At 48.0% G+C, this 16,348-nt stretch overlaps 2 protein-coding genes across 2 annotated transcripts in view; one reads left to right on the top strand and one right to left on the bottom strand.

Moving 5' to 3' along the window:
• Pigu (phosphatidylinositol glycan anchor biosynthesis class U) overlaps nt 1–14,294 on the top strand; it is a 100,171-nt gene extending 85,877 nt beyond the window's left edge. The window contains exons 11-12 of the mRNA XM_045156587.1: nt 1,876–2,018; nt 13,868–14,294. Coding sequence (XP_045012522.1) covers nt 1,876–2,018; nt 13,868–13,981 — 257 coding nt within the window. The 3' untranslated portion in view covers nt 13,982–14,294. The remainder of the gene's footprint in view (nt 1–1,875; nt 2,019–13,867) is intronic.
• A 204-nt stretch (nt 14,295–14,498) lies between these two features.
• Map1lc3a (microtubule associated protein 1 light chain 3 alpha) lies at nt 14,499–15,997 on the bottom strand. Its single transcript, XM_045155664.1, has 4 exons — nt 15,848–15,997; nt 15,504–15,559; nt 15,303–15,409; nt 14,499–15,088 (listed from the first exon to the last, which is right to left on the bottom strand). The coding sequence occupies exons 1-4, from the start codon at nt 15,885–15,887 to the stop codon at nt 14,926–14,928; spliced, it is 366 nt and encodes a 121-aa protein (XP_045011599.1). The 5' UTR covers nt 15,888–15,997; the 3' UTR covers nt 14,499–14,925.
• Nucleotides 15,998–16,348: the final 351 nt, after the last annotated feature.

Here is a 16,348-nt window from a genome sequence, read left to right as displayed (position 1 = left end):
GGAGTTAGGAAAGATCTGGGTGATGCACTATGAGAAGACCTGAATCTGCCAGTGCAGGGCCCTTGTATGCAGTCATACCACCCTGAACGTGTCCTGATCTTGCAAGCGGGGCCCCAACAAGGTAGAAAGGTAAGCAAGGCAATTCTCCTCAAGAAAATCCAGATGGAACACAGTCCCTTCCCAGACCTTGATTGCAGCATGAGACCCATTTTGGACTTCTGACTCTAAACTATGTAAAAATATTTCATTATTATTATTATTAGAGAGAGGGGGAGAGAGAGATAGAAAATTGGTATACCAGGGCCTTCAGCCTCTGCAAACAAACTTCAGACACATGCACTACCTTGTGCAGCTGGCTTACGTAAGCACTAGGGAATTGAACCTGAGTCCTTAGGCTTTGCAGGCAATTACCTTAACTGCTAAGCCATCTCTCCAGTCCTTATTCTTTGTACATATCTGCCTCTTTCTCTCTCTCTCAAATAAATTTAAAAACTTAATATTATTTATTATTTGAGAGAGAGAGAGAGAGAGACAGAAAGAAAATGGGCACTCCAGAGCCTCTAGCCACTGCAAATGTGTTCCAGACACATGTGCCACTTTGTACATCTGGCATTACATGGGTACAGGGAATTTGAATTCTGGTCCTTAGACTTTGCAGGCAAGCACCTTAACTACTGAGCCATCTTTCCAGCCCTACACCTGACTTTTTATGTGTCTTACTTAATTTGTATAATGGACATTTTAGCCCCATTTCACCAGCCCTATTTTTCCATTTTAAATTGGTATCCCATGTCCCTAACTTGTTGCTCATTCATTCTTCACTAGATGATGATTTGTAAATCTGTCTCTCTCTCTCTCTCTGTAGGTCTTATGTGGTCAAAACTTGCTTTGAACTTTATATGTACCTTAGGGTAACCTTGAACTTTCGATCCTCCTTCTCTCCCCCTCCCCCAGCCAAGTGCTGGGGTTACATCTTACCAGGCCACAAGCCTCTCTTTGATAACTTTCTTCTCTGACATCACTCCCTGTACCATAAGGAATGTTGAGACCCTACAGCAAGGACCTGCTACACCAAGGTGGTCCATGGACAGGGAGGCACAATCTAATAGATGATTGCCACAGACTTGGTTTTTCGAGAGACCTAGGTTAAAATCTTACTCTCTCCAGTCAGGTCTGGTGGCCTATGCCTGTAATCCCAGTATTTAATACATGGAAGCAGGAAGATCAAGAATTGAATACCAGGGATAGAGAGAAGGTTTAGTGGTTAAGGGGTTTGCCTGTGAAACCTAAGGACCCCGGTTTGATTCCCCAGGACCCATATAAGCCAAATGCATAAGGTGGCGCATGCATCTGGAGTTCATTCGCAGTGGCTGAAGGCTCTGGTGCACCCATTCTCTCTCTCTCTATCTGCCTCTCTGTCTCTCTCTCAAATAAACGAATATTTAAAATGGAAAAGTACTCCTATGCTGTATGGCCTGGGTGCCATGTGGACTCACTGTGGGGCTCTTATCAACCTGGGTCATGCTGTAGTTCCCATCTGTGAGCCCTCATGCCCAGCATCACACCTGCTTATGGAGGTTGGTGAGTAGGAGGCCAGTGTCCTCCAGAAATGACCACTCTGTGGCACCCAGAGGCATTCATGATGTTCGTTACTGTGGCTGGTCTGCAGGTAAATAAGTCTGCAGTGAGGCAAAAGACTCCAAATATAGGATCCCACCAGTTAGGGTGATGAGGAGCCATTGGCTCCTAGCCTACAGTGTCTGGGAGTCTTGGCCTTTAAACCTCATGCACTGCTCCCTGTTCTTTGGCGCCATCTCAGCAGGAAGGTGGTAGAGAAGGAGTGCTGGGCTCACCGTGACCGTCTGTTTTTTGCAGTCCTGCGGAACATCTTTGTCCTCGCCTGCATCATCATCATCTGCTCCTTCCTCTTCCCAGTCCTGTGGCATCTCTGGATTTACGCGGGAAGTGCGAACTCTAATTTCTTTTATGCCATCACACTGACCTTCAATGTTGGACAGGTAAGCTTTGAAGGCAGCACAGGGTGAGGGATTCATTTTGAGTCTCAAATAGTCAACCAAGACCTAAGGGTTCTGCATTCTAGGGATCTGAACATGGAGGAGGGATAGCCCTTCTGTCAGGTAGCTCACACAGGTAGAGGTAATAGGAAAGGGACCAATGTAAACTGAATCTGTCATACACGTATCGGGCACTGTGCTTTGTGGATGGAATCCTCACAGCAAGCAAGCTTAGAAACATAGTTACAAATAGTCGACAATGAGGAACTGAAGCGTCTCAGTCAATGTCAGTGGAGCCAAGAACCTAATCCAGAGAAAGCCTGACTTCTGAGGCACCCTCTTTGGTAGCACTGATGGTGACTACATTAAGTAAAATAGGTGGGTAAGGAGAGGGGAGGACAGCAGGAACAAAACCAGGAAACTTAAATGAGGTAGGCTTGCTATTGAGTGAGCCTTGTGTAAATTTTGTTGCTGTGTAGTAGCAAAGAGGCTGCGGAGTGCAGAACCTAGTCCTTCCTGTGACCAAGGAAGCCCACCCCTGGGTTGTATGAAGGAAGTAGCAGTAGCTGGTGTCTTAACCGTGAGAAGTTTGTTAAAAATGTACATTCCCAGCCGGGTGTGGTGGCGCACGCCTTTAATCCCAGCACTCGGGAGGCAGAGGTAGGAGGATCTCTGTGAGTTCAAGGCCACCCTGAGACTCCATAGTGAATTCCAGGTCAGCCTGGGCTAAAGTGAGACCCTATCTCAAAAAACCAAAAAAAAAAAAAAAAGTACATTCCCTGCTGTGATTGTCACAGTTACATTGTTCTTTTTTATTTTTGTGAGGCAGGGTCTGACCTGGAACTCCCTCTGTAGCTCTAAGCTGGCCTCAAATTCATGGCTGTCCTTCTACCTCTGCCTCCCAAGAGCTGGGATTAAAGGTGTGTGTCACCATGCCCTGACCTTATTACCATTTTATTCCATTAGCAAAGCCAGTCATTTCTCTGCATAGTGGATAGAATGGAAGCGGGGTTGACTAGAAAGACTAAAGATGTCAGAGAATAAGACCAGTGGGGCTTCTTGCCTCCTGGATTAACTGTTGAAAGAAAAGAAGGAAGTTTGGGCTTCCTGCAAGTGGGTTGTAGGACTGGTGTTTCTTGCATGCACATTGCTAGAGGATTCGTGTCCAGCCAGCCACTCATTTTGGTGTGTGAATAGCAGGAAGAGAAATGGGGCCTCATCCCTGGTGGCAGTTAATGATGGTGGCTGGGCAGCACCTCTATCTATGTCCTATGCAGGCAGCGATCTATAGGACTCAATCTAGTATAGGAAAAAAAAAAAAAAAAGCTATCCTGGCTCTTCTGTCTTGCCAGAAACCCCTTCCTTTTTTGTACATCCCATGGCCTTAAGTGAGCCCCTGGAGAGGTTATCAAGCCCCACAGAAATACTCCTCAGACTGCTGTCATGAGTCTCAGGTTTTACTCAGAAAATATAGTCACAGGGCTGGAGAGATGGCTTAGCAGTTAAGGTGCTTAACCTAGGTTCGATTCACCAGTACCCATGTAAAGCCAGATGCACAAGGTGGCACACACATGCGGAGTTCATTTGCAGTGGCTGGAGGCTCTGGCACACTCATTCTATGTATTTCTCACAAGTAAATAAATTAATTAGATATAGTTATTTGAGAGAGAGAGAAAGAGGCAGATAGAATGGGTACACCAGGGCCTCAAGCCATTGGAAACCAACTCTTAGACGCATGTTCCACCTGGTGTATCTGGCCTACATGAGTACTAGAGAATCAAAACCGGCTCCTTTGGCTTCACAAGCAAGCGCCTTAACCACTAAGCCAGCTCCCCAGCCCAAAATACCTTAAAAAAGAAAGAAAGAAAAAGAATACAGTTGTAGTAATTATAAAGCATCCATAGAACTTACCAGATAATAGCTTTCTGCCCTGTGACTGCTTGTATGAAAGGAAGATCTCAACACTAGAGATGTGTTTGCAACTGGCTAGGTACCATCAAAAGCAAGAGAAACTTGGACTGGGGATGTAACTCAGCTGGTAGAAGGCTTGCCTAGCATGCCTGAATCCTTAGGTTTGATCACTAGCAGGGCATATGGTTAGAAATACATGCCTATAATTCTAATACTCATGAGGTAGAGGCAAGAGGATCAGAAGTTTAAGGTCATCCTCAGCTTCATAGTTAGGTTGAAGCCAGCCTAGGCTACATGAGACCCTATCTTTAAAAACAAAATGTGGGGAGGGGACTGGAGAGATGGTTCAGCGGTTAAGGTACTTGCCTATAATACCTTATGACCTGAGTTCAGTTCTCCAGTGCCCATATAAAGCCAGGTGCCCAAGGGGTTGTATACATCTGGAGTTCGTTTACAGGGGCTGGAGGCCCTGGGGTACCCATTCTTTCTGTCTTGTTTTCTATCTCTCTTCACTTGCAGATAAACAAATAATTTTTAAAAAGAAAAGAAAAAATAAGCTGGGCATGGTGGCACACGCCTTTAATCCCAGCACTCAGGAGGCAGAGGTAGGAGGATTGCCATGAGTTCGAAGCCACCTTGAGACTACATAGTGAATTCCAGGTCAGCCTGGGCTAGAGCAAGACCTACTTCCTCAAAAAGAAAAAAGGAAAAAGTAGCTTTAAACTTTTCCCTTCTTTTTTTTCCCCTGAGGTAGGGTTTCACTCTAGCTCAGGCTGACCTGGTATTCACTATGTAGTCTCAAGGTGGCCTCCAACTCATGGCGATCTTCCTACCTCTGCCTCCTGACTTCTGGGATTAAAGGCATATGCTACCACGCCTGGCTAAAGCTACCTTTAAAAATGTTAAACAAGGGCTGGAGAGATGGCTTAGCAGTTAAGTGCTTGCCTGTGAAGCCTAAAGACCCCGGTTCAAGGCTTGATTCCCCAGGACCCATGTTAACCAGATGCATAAGGGGGCGCATGCATCTGGAGTTCAGTTGCAGTGGCTGGAGGCCCTGGCATGCCCATTCTCTCTCTCTCTGTCTTCCTCTGCCTCTTTCTCTCAAATAAATAAAAAATATACATAAACAGCTAGGCGTGGTGGTACATGTCTTTAAACTCAGGAGGCAGAGGTAGGAGATCTCTGTGAGTTCAAGGCCAGCCTCAGAGTGAGTTCTAAATCAGCCTAGGCTCTATCACGAGAACATCAAATTAAGTTAAATTAAAATATCAAAATAAAGCTGGGCATGGTGGCACATGCCTTTAATTCCAGCACTTGGAAGGCAGAGATAGAAAACTGTCATGAGTTCCAGGCCACCCTGAGACTACATAGTGAAGTCTAGGTCAGCCCGGGCTAGAACGAAACCCTGCCTCGAAAAAACAAAAAATATATATAAATCTTTTTTAAAAAATTAAGAAACAGGGCTGGAGAGATGGGTTAGTGGTTAAGCACTTACCTGTGAAGCCTAAGGACCCTGGTTTGAGGCTCGATTCCCTAGGACCCACATTAGCCAGGTGCACAAGGGGGTATATGCGTGTGGAGTTCGTTTGCAGTGGCTGGAAGCCCTGGCGCGCCTATTCTCTCTCGCTGTCTCTCCCTCCCTCTCTCTTTCTCTCCTCCCCCCTCTCTCACTCTCAAACAAATAAATAAAAATAAACAAAACAAATTTTAAAAAGTTAAGAAACAGAAGACCAGGTATGGTGATTTACCCCTATAATCCCAGTACTGGGAAGGCCAAGGTAGAAGTATGGCTGTGAGTTCAAGGCTAGCCTGTGATACAGAGTGAGATTCTGCCTCAAAAAGAAAAAAGTTAGGAAACAGGCTGGGGAGGTGTCTTCAGTAGAGAAAGTGTTTGCTTCACAAGTGTGAGGTCTGGAGTTCAGATCCACAGCACTCATTCAGCTGCCATGTGGGCTTGGCAGTCTCCCTGTAATCCCAGTGCTAGGAAGATGAAGATGGCAAGCTGGCTAGCTAATCTAGCTGAATTGGCCAGTCCTGGGTTTTAAATATTTGTATTTCTTTATTTGCAAGGAGAAAGAGAAAGACAGACAGAATGGGTGGGCCAGGGCCTCTAGCAACTGCAAATGAACTCTAGACATATGCACCACTTTGTGCATCTGGCTTTATGTGGATACTAGGGAATTGAACTAGGGTTGTTAGTCTTTGCAGGCAAATGCCTTAACCACTGAACCATCTCTCCAGCCCCAGCCCTGATTTTTTTTTTCCTAAGTAGGATCTCACTCTAGGTCAGACTAACCTGGAATTCACTATGTAGACTCAGGCTGGCCTCCAACTCATGGAGATCCTCATGTCCACTTCCTGAGTACCGGGATTAAAGATGTGTACCACCATGCCTGGCCTGGCCTGACCCTGGGTTTTAATGAGACCTTGCCTCAGGAAATAAAGGAATGATCAAAAAATGTTCAACCTCTGTCCTGCATACATACCACAAACACATATGAATGTACAGAAAAAAAAAAAAAAAAAAAAACAAGAGATGGTTTAGCAGTTAAGTGCTTGCTTGTGAAGCTTAAGGATCCCAGTTCTAGGCTTGATTGCCCAGTGCCCATGTAAGCCAGATGCACAAGGTGGCGCATGCATCTGGAGTTTGTTTGCAGTGGCTGGAGGCCCTGATATGCCCATTCTCTCTCTCTTTCTCTGGCTCTTTGTCTTTGTCTGTCTGTTGCTCTCAAATAAATAAATAAAAACAAAACAAAAAAATTAAACAACAACAAAAAAACAATGCCAATGGCTAATATGATGGCATAGTGGTTAAAGGTGCTTGCTTACAAAACCCAAGGGCCTAGGGTTCAATTCCCAACCACCCATATAAAGTCAAATGCACAAAATGGCATATGCATTTGGAGTTCATTTGCAGTTGTAAGAGTTCCAGGCATACCCATTTATATTCATTCTCATTCTCTCCCCCTTTTTTTTCTCCTTGAAAATAAATAAAATATTTGGGATGGGGAGATGCTCAATAGTTAAAGGCACTTGCTTGCAAAGCCTGTCAGTCTGGGGGGATTCAATTCCCCATCCACCTGCATAAAGCCAGACACAAAAAGTGGTGCATCTGGTATTCATTTGCAGTGGCAAGAGGTTCTGGAACTCCCTCCCCCCCCACACACACAAATAAATTTTTAAAATTCAAAAAATCATTTGTTGAGCAACCAGGTGTGGTGGCACATGCCTTTAATCCCAGCACTTGGGACCAGAGGTAGGAGGATCACTGAGTTTGAGGCCAGCTACAGAGTTACAGTTAGCCTGGGCTAGACTGAGACCCTATTTAAAAAAAAAAAAAAAAAGCCAGTCGTGGTGGCGCACACCTTTAATCCTAGCACTTGGGAGGCAGAGGTAGGAGGATCACTGAGAGTTTAAGGCCACCCTGAGACTACATAGTGAATTCCAGGTCAGCCTGAGCCAGAGTGAGACCCTACCTCAAAAAACCAAAAATAAAATAAAATAATTTTTAAAAAAATTCAAGAGATGGGCATGGTGGCACACACCTTTAATCCCAGCTCTCAGGAGGCAGAGGTAAAATGATTGCCATGACTTCAAGGTCACTCTGAGACTACAGAGTGAATTCCAGGTCAGCCTGAGATAGAGCAAGACATTACCTCAAAAAAAAAAAAAAAAAATGGAGTTGGAGAGATGGCTTAGTGGTTAAGGCATTTGCCTGCAAAGCCAAAGGATCCCAGTTCAATTCTCCAGGACCCACATAAGCCAGATGCACAAGGTGCACATGCATCTGGAGTTTGTTTGTAGTGGCTGGAGGCCCTAGCATGCCCATTCTCTCCCTCTCACTGTCTCTCTCTCTTTCTCTCTCTCTTTCTCTTTCTCAAATAAATAAATAATTTTTTTTTTTTTAAAGATTAAGGGGTCCTGCCGGAGAGATTGCTCAGTGGTTAAGGTGCTTGCCTGAAAAGACTTAACAACCTGGGTTCAGTTTTCCGGAACCCACATGTTACAGTTACCTTCATATTGCTGGTAGAAAACAGCTGACCAAGAGCAGCCTGTGGGAGGAAAGGGTTTATTTTAGCTTACAGACTTGAGTGGAAGCTCCATGATGTCAGGGGAAAATGAAGGCATGAGCAGAGGGTGGCCGTCACCTCCTGGCCCAGATCAGGTGGATAACACAGCAGTAGAATGTACTTAAACACTGGCAAGGGGAGCTGGCTGTAACATCTATAGCCCAGTCCCCAATAATACATCAACTCTAGGAGGCCCCAATTTCCAAATTGCCACCCATTGGGGACCTGGCATTCAGAACACATAAGTTTATGTGGGACATCTGAATCAAACCACCACATTCCACCCAAGTCCCCATAAAGTTATAACCATACAGGATGTAAAATACAATGCAGTGTATTCAATACAACTTTTATGTTTTTATTTTAATGTTTTATCTATTTATTTGCAAGCAGAGAGATACACACAGAGAGTATGGGCACACCAGGGCCTCCAGACACTGCAAATGAACTCCAGGTGCCACTCTGTGCATCTGACTTACGTGGGGACTAGGAAATAGAACTCAGGTCACAATCCTTGGCAGGCAAGCACCTTAACCCCTGAGAAATCTCTCCAGCTCCCAGTCCAGCTTTTAAAAGTCCTAATATTTTTATCTATCTCAGTGATACTCAAACATTCCCATAATCCAAAGCCTTGACTGAGCCATAATACAAAAAAAATAATAATAATGGGGAGGGAGGGAATTACCAGGATTATTGTCAATAAAGAAATAAATTTTAGGGCTGGAGAGATGGCTTAGCGGTTAAGCGCTTGCCTGTGAAGCCTCAGGACCCCGGTTCGAGGCTCGGTTCCCCAGGTCCCACGTTAGCCAGATGCACAAGGGGGCACACGTGTCTGGAGTTTGTTTGCAGAGGCTGGAAGCCCTGGCACGCCCATTCTCTCTCTCTCCCTCTATCTGTCTTTCTCTCTGTGTCTGTCGCTCTCAAATAAATAAATAAATAAATAATTTTAAAAAATAAAAGAAATTTTAGGGCTGGAGAGATGGCTTAGCAGTTAAACACATGCCTGTGAAGCCTAAGGACCCTGATTCAAGGCTCGATTTCCCAGGACCCACATTAGCTAGAAGCACAAGAGGGCGCATATGTCTGGAGTTCGTTTGCAGTGGCTGGTGGCCCTGGTGTGCCCATTCTCTCTCTGTATCTGCCCCTTTCTCTCTCTCTCTCTCTCTCTGTCACTCACAAATAAATAAATAAAAATGAACAAAAAATATTTTTTTAAAAAAAGTAAATTTTAAAAAATCATAATGGCACAGAATAAACATTCACACTGCAAAATATGGCATTGGACATAGCAAAAAAACACTCAACCAATACAAGATTTAAAACAAATGGGCTGGAGAGATGACTTAGCAGTTAAGGTACTTGCCTGCAAAGCCTAAGGACCCAGGTTGGATTCCCCAGTATCCACATAAGCCAGATAGATAAGATGGCACATTCATCTGGAGTTCATTTGTAGTGGCTAGAGGCCCTGGCGCACCCATTTTCTCTCTTTCTCTTTCTGCTTTTTTCTCTCGAAAATAAATAAATAATAAAAATCTTAAAAAAAAAATGAGCAGGGCAACCATCAGACTCTGTAGCTCCAAGTCTGACAGCCCTAGCCAGTGACAAATCTCCAAGTCCAATAATTCTAACCAGTGATGAGTCTCTAGAGTTCTAATTTCATCCCTGTAGCAAGGCTACTCAGAGTCCCAGAAAACTTCATTGGATGCCAGCAGCTTTTCTTGGCAGCTGTCCCATAGTCTTGGCATCTCCATTCAGTTTCCTCTGCAACCCAAGGTCCATCTTCATGGTTCCATCGGACCTCCACGCAGGTCATCCAACAAGCCTGCTTCACATTGCCCATGGGCATTTCCAAAATACAAAACCATGTTACAAATTCAATGACCCTCTCTCTCCCGCATTTGTTATATACCCTAATACCAGGTGGGCTATCAATTTGTAAAGCAGAGTTTGAAGAACAGGACATTCCTTCAGCACTCAGGCCCCTTTCAAAGAGTCTGCATTCTTCCTATTGTCCCAGTGCAGGTCAGCTGGCCCAATCTCAATGGTTGCAGTCTCTCAAACAATTGCAGCTGAATAGGCAGCAGTTTTAATCCCAAAGATTGTATGTATGTATGTATTTATTTATTTATTTATTTATTTATTTATTTATTTATTTATTTATTTTGGTTAGAGAAGGAGGCAGATAGAGAATGGGCGTTCCAGGCCTGCAGCCATGGTAAATGAATTCCACGCACATGTACCACCTTGTGCATCTGGCTTATGTGGGTACTGGGGACTTGAACTTGAGTCCTTACGCTTTGCAGGCAAGTGACTTAGCCACCAAACCATCTCTCCAGCCCTTGTTTATTTTTTTAAATATCTTCTGCTTATTTATTTATTTGTGAGAGAATGGACACACCAGGGCCTCTAGCCACTGTAAACAGACTACAGATGCATGTGCCACCATGTGGATCTGGCTTATGTGGGTTCTGGGGAATTGGACATGGGTCCTTAGGCTTCATAGGCAAGTGCCTTACTGCTAAGCCATCTCTCCAGGTCCATTTTTTTTCTTTGTTTTTTTTTTTTATTTTTATTTTTGGGAAAGAGAGAATTGGAGCTCCAGTCACTGCAGTCGAGCTCCAAATGCATGTACCATCTTGTGTGTATTGAGACCTTGTGTACTTGCATCACCTTGTGTCTGGTTTACAGGGGATCTGGAGTCCTTATGTTTCGCAGGCAAATGCTTTAACCACTAAGCCATCTCTCCAGCCCCCATTTCTATTTTTTTTAAAAATATTTTATTTATTGAGTTTGAGGCCATCCTGAGACTACATGGTAAATTCCAGGTCAGCTTGAGCCTACGTTGAGCCTCACCCCCCCCCCCAAAAAAAAAGAGATAAGACCAACATCCTGAGGTTGTTCCCTGACCTCACATGCACACAAACACAGTTCTTTTAAAAGTCCTGCTGTTTGAGTTGGTCCGTGTCATGCTCTATTACAGAATAAATGTAAGTATGTTACTAGTTACCCCAGCAGGTACACCAGTGACTAAGGCCACATTCTCTTCCCTGGAAGCCATTTAATATTTTGCATCATGTGTTTTGCTAATTATGATTGCCCCAGAGTCAGTAACAGGAAATGACACTAGTAAATGAAGGATGTGTACTTGTGAGCATGAGTGTGAGAGAGAGAAGGGAAAATTGAGATCCCCTGATTGCCAGAGGTCTCCCCCACCTTCCTCACTGTGTGGCCTTCGCCAAGTGATTGACATTCTCTAGGTTATAGTTTATCTCAAACGATTCCCACCTCCACCTCCTATTTCCATTAGCCACATGTTGGCACTCTTCAGATACTCCAGGGTTCCTAGAACAGGAGCCAATCCATAAAAAGGTGAAAAGGGGAAAAACCTCTATGCCTCTTTTTAGTTTTTAAAAAACTTTTTTTAAAAAATTTTTTATTTATTTATTTGAGAGTGACAGACACAGAGAGGACAGATAGAGGGAGAGAGAGAGAATGGGCGCGCCAGGGCTTCCAGCCTCTGCAAATGAACCCCAGATGCGTGCGCCTCCTTGTCCATCTGGCTAACGTGGGACCTGGGGAACCAAGCCTCGAACCGGGGTCCTTAGGCTTCACAGGCAAGCGCTTAACCGCTAAGCCATCTCTCCAGCCCTTAAAAAACTTTTAATTTATGTATTTGAAAGAAAATATGGGTGTACTAGGGCCTCTTCATACTGCAACCGAACTTCAAATACATGTCCTTCTTTTGTGCAACTGGCTTTATGTGGGTGCTGAGGAACTAAACCCAGGACGGTAGGCTTTGCAAGCAAGCACCTTCAACCACTGAGCCATCTTCCCAGTTCTTCCCTTAGATGCTAGAAGGCGGAGCTGACTATAGCCCCGCCATGCAGTGTCTGCTCCTGGGGGTTGGTTAGTGGGTTGGTTAGTGGGTTGGTTAGTTGGTTAGTGGGTTGGTTAGTTGGTTAGTGGGTTGGTTAGTTGGTTAGTGGGTCATGCCAAAGCCCTGTCTAAGGCTCAGCTGGCAGCCTCTCCTGGTTCTCTTTCCTAGACCCCAGGCAGGCACATGGAGAAAGCTGAACTTTGCCAACTACTGTGCCAATCACTTTGATTTCCCAACAGTATTTGTATCTCCAGTAGAAGCCAGAGGCCTGTAGAACAAGTACTGCCTAGTGAACCACATGTGTTTCTCCAGGAGGCTAGAGCCCAGAGACTCCAGTTGGTTAAATCTATTGTTCTGAGCCTTGTGTCCTGTAGACATACTAGATTGACAATCTGTTTTTAGAGAGAGGCAGATATAGAATGGGCATGCCAAGGCCTCCAGCCACTGCAAATGACCTCCAGTTGCACAAGGTGGTACATGCATTTGGAGTTTGTTTTCAGTGGGTAGAGACCCTGGTGCACCCATTCTCTCTATATATTTGCCTCTCTCTTTCTCAGATAATAACCAGCACTATGGAGGCAGAGGTAAGAGGATCACTATGAGTTCAAGGCTACCCAGAGACTATATAGTGAATTCCAGGTTAGCCTGGATTAGAGCAAGATCCTACCTCAAAAAACAAAAAAGAAAATAAAAACCAATCTAGCAACAACATAGTTCCATAAGATCTTATAATTTCCTTATGAATAATGTACTTTTTCTAGTATTTATATCTTCCCCCATATTATATTACATTGAATTATATAAAATTGCCAGAGTTCAAAAATTGTTGATCTGCAAAATGTTTCTTTCAGAATATGGCTCAACCCAATAACCTAATAGGATTTTATTTGATCTCTGTTGACTTGTCTAGCTGATCATCAGGTGGCTCTGAGTTGGCACAGGCGTATGGTTATGAACTATGAATTTCCACCTTTCCTTCACCTGACCTGGCACAGGGATGAGGCCCCCTTTCCCTAGACAAGGAAGGCATCTTAGGGCCTGGGTGAGAAAGGGGACTGCTTCCAGGTTACAAAGTTATTTGTTGTGGTCAACATTGCTCCCACCAGGCTAGCCAAGTGGGCACCTATAGGCAAAGCCTCAGGGCTTCCTGGTGGCTTGCTTTGATGATACCCCAGAGCCCTCAGTCCCCTATCAAGAGTCCATACCCCTAGTCTACTCTCCCAAGTATAGCCTTAGTCCAACTATTGAACCCTTTAAGCCTCATTTCCCCATTAGTAAAGTATGGATCATTAACCTTCCAGAGGAGCTGGGGAGGTACAAGTCCGGAGACCATCCGCACTATGGGTCCTCCAAGCTCGCCAGTGTTACCTTCAAATGAGTGACAGGGATAGGTCTCTGGAGTCCATCTGCAAGGCCTGAAGCCCCAGGGAGTCTGATCTTCACCTAAGATCAAGGGAGGCCTTTGGCAGTAACATCAGATTTGTTTTGAAAAGCTTCCACTGCATGGGGACAAGTTTGAGAGCAGGGAGCCTTGGGAGATCTTGGCCACTAGATGGGAATTGTGGGTCCAGAGCATAGGATGTGGAGTTCATGGTCCTTGGTGCATGGGAGATAGCCCCATCAGGTGATCTGGTGGCCTGTGCCGGGTAGATGAGTGCCCAGGTACCTGGTGGGTAAGGCTACGTTGAGTGGAACTGACGATGGGCACTAAGAGACAAGGTGCAGAGGCACTGTTGCACCAAGAGGCACTTGGAGACCTGGGGTGGAAGTGTAACCAGGATGGGGGGCAAAAGGTGGAGTGCTGGCAAGAGCTGAGTGGCAAGATGTTTCAGGGCCAACTGTGCCCAATGGGAAGACCCCTGGGAGGGAGGGCCTGTAGGTTGGGACTTTGATGGGAAATGCCACACAAGGGCTCTTTGGTCTCCCAACAGTTGCCCGGTGCTGCAGGGTCCTAATCCAGGGAGCTACTCCACAGCTTCTCCCTCTTTCCACAGATCCTGCTCATCTCCGACTACTTCTATGCCTTCCTGCGACGCGAGTACTACCTCACACACGGTCTCTATTTGACGGCCAAGGACGGCACAGAAGCCATGCTTGTGCTCAAGTAGCCCTGCAGGCACAGGGCTGCAAGAACTCAAAGGGTGAAGGGCCAGAAGCTGGGCCAGGTTCCCCATCCACAGTTGCCAGCAGGCGAATCCTCAGGCAGAAGAGGTTGAAGTTCAGTCACAGATCTCTGGCACTAAAGGGGACCCTTTGCTGGCAACAAGCCCCTTGGGGAGCAGCTTGGAGCACCCCATTTGTACTCCTCTACTTTGTGGTTCTTTACACCATAGAGTCTTCTCCAAAATGAAAGGGGGAAACAGCAGGTGAGAAGAGCTTGACAGTTTGTGACTACTTAATAAATGTTTTTTTTGTTATGAAGACACCTACTCCAGAACCTCATCACACTCCTGAAGGAGGTGGGCTTGGTCGCTAACAGTGCACATCCACTCCCGAGAGTGGATTTCCAGCAGCCCACCCAAAGTGCACAGAACCCAAGTCTGTGTGTCATGGGCTGACACCGATCTTCTGGACAGTCTCCCCAGCAGCCCTCCCTGCTCCCAAGCAAGCAGCTGGAGGCAAAGGGCCAGGCAGGCCTGAGCAATCTTTATTCTGCAAAGGAAATGACCACATATCTAGACACCATGTGGACACGGGGGAGCCAAGGGCCAGTCTTTCAGGGGTGGGCAGGACCCAGCAGGGAGCAGAGCCTCGGGTTGGGGACAGGTGGGCAGACAGGCAGAGGCCTAAAAAAAAAGACAAACCACACAAAGCAGGGGTGCTGGGGGCTGCTCTCTCCCAACCCAACAAGCACCCAGAGGGGCAACTCCTAACATGAGTGGCCCAGGACCCACCCTGGGGCATAGGAGGTTGGCTGGTGTCCCCTACATAGGGGACCGCATCCCTGCCCAGCCCACCAGGGGCAGAAGTGTCTTAAGGAGCCAGGAGTTCCCTAGACAGAACTTAACCAGGACCCCCCACTCCCAGGCCGACCCTCCCCCCTACTGCTGGCTCAGAAGCCGAAGGTTTCCTGGGAGGCGTAGACCATGTAGAGAAAGCCGTCCTCATCCTTCTCTTGCTCATAGATGTCCGCGATGGGCGTGGACACGCTCACCATGCTGTGCTGGTTCACCAGCAGGAAGAAGGCCTGCGTGGGGTTCAGCTGCAGGCGGCGCCTGTGGGGGCAGGAGTGCATGCTGGGTGAGGGTTTTGCCCGTTGAGGGCCTAACTGACCCCTAGAATGAGTCGAAGCCGTAACTCGGCACCAACCCCAACCACGGGCTCTTTTACTCCCCCGGCTGGCTCCAGCCCCCCAGAACGGGTGCCGGCGCCCCGTCCCACTCCACCCGTCCTCTGGACTCAGCCCCGCCCCTGCTGTTGCCCACGTACCGGATGATCTTGACCAATTCGCTCATGTTGACATGGTCCGGAACCAGAAACTTGGTCTTGTCTAGGACGGGCAGCTGCTTCTCGCCCTTGTAGCGCTCGATGATCACCTGGGGGCGGGGGAGGGGGGGGGCCGGGGACTCGTGAGCCCGGGACTGGGCGGGTCGGGGCGGGACCGAGGCGGGGCCGGGGACGAGGACTCACCGGGATCTTGCTGGGGTGTTGGTCGCGGATCTGCTGCACCTCCTTACAGCGGTCGGCTGCGGACAGCGGTCGTGGTGAGGCCCGACGGGCGGAGGCCTTCCCGCGACTCCGCCCCGCCGTCCCCGCCCAGCGCCCGCCCCCGGGGCCGTCGGCCCCGCAGCCCGGGGCCGGGGACGCGGAGGGGAGGCGAGCGACCCCGCCAAGCCCAGCGGCCTCCTAGGCCCGGGTACCGAGGCCCGGCGGCCGGTGCCTGACGTCATGGGGCTGACGTCACCCGCGGCAGTCGGGGTCGGTCGGCACCCCCAGCCCCGACCCCCACCCGCAGGTCACCCTTTGGGCCTCACCGAAGCTCCGCCGCTGCTTAAAAGGCCGGTCCGAGGGCATCGCGCGGGCCCGGCGGGGCGCGCAGCCGGAGCGTGCGGCTCGGGAGAAGGCTACGGTTCGGCGCGCCGGGGGCTCCGGGGCTCGCGCTCAAGGGCTGCGCGGCTCGCGCTGAGCCTGGCTGCGGCGGCTACGGGAGGTAACTCGCCCGGGTGACGTCAGGTCACAACATTCCTTAAAGGGGAGGCCGGCGCGCCGCTCCCATTGGGCCGACGGAAAACCCGCCCGCCCGGATCCGTGACGTCACGGCGCAGACAGCCCGGATTCCCGGCGCGGGGCTGGAGGGGCGGGGCTCCGGGTGCGTCACAGTCCTGTGACGTCACGGCCCGAGAGCTTCTGTCTCCAGCCAGGCTGCAGAGAAGACTGAGGCAGAGCGCAGAGGCCAAGCGACGGCCTTTCCCTCCAAGCCCGTGCGGAGTGGACCGAGTCGGCTCCAGAGGGCCGGCAGCCGAAGGCCCGCAGCT

Source organism: Jaculus jaculus, chromosome 8 (assembly GCF_020740685.1).
Source record: "Jaculus jaculus isolate mJacJac1 chromosome 8, mJacJac1.mat.Y.cur, whole genome shotgun sequence".
In the NCBI taxonomy this organism is placed as follows: domain Eukaryota; kingdom Metazoa; phylum Chordata; class Mammalia; order Rodentia; family Dipodidae; genus Jaculus; species Jaculus jaculus.
Note: the sequence above shows the minus strand (reverse complement) of the source record. Positions and strands in the feature narration are given on the sequence as shown.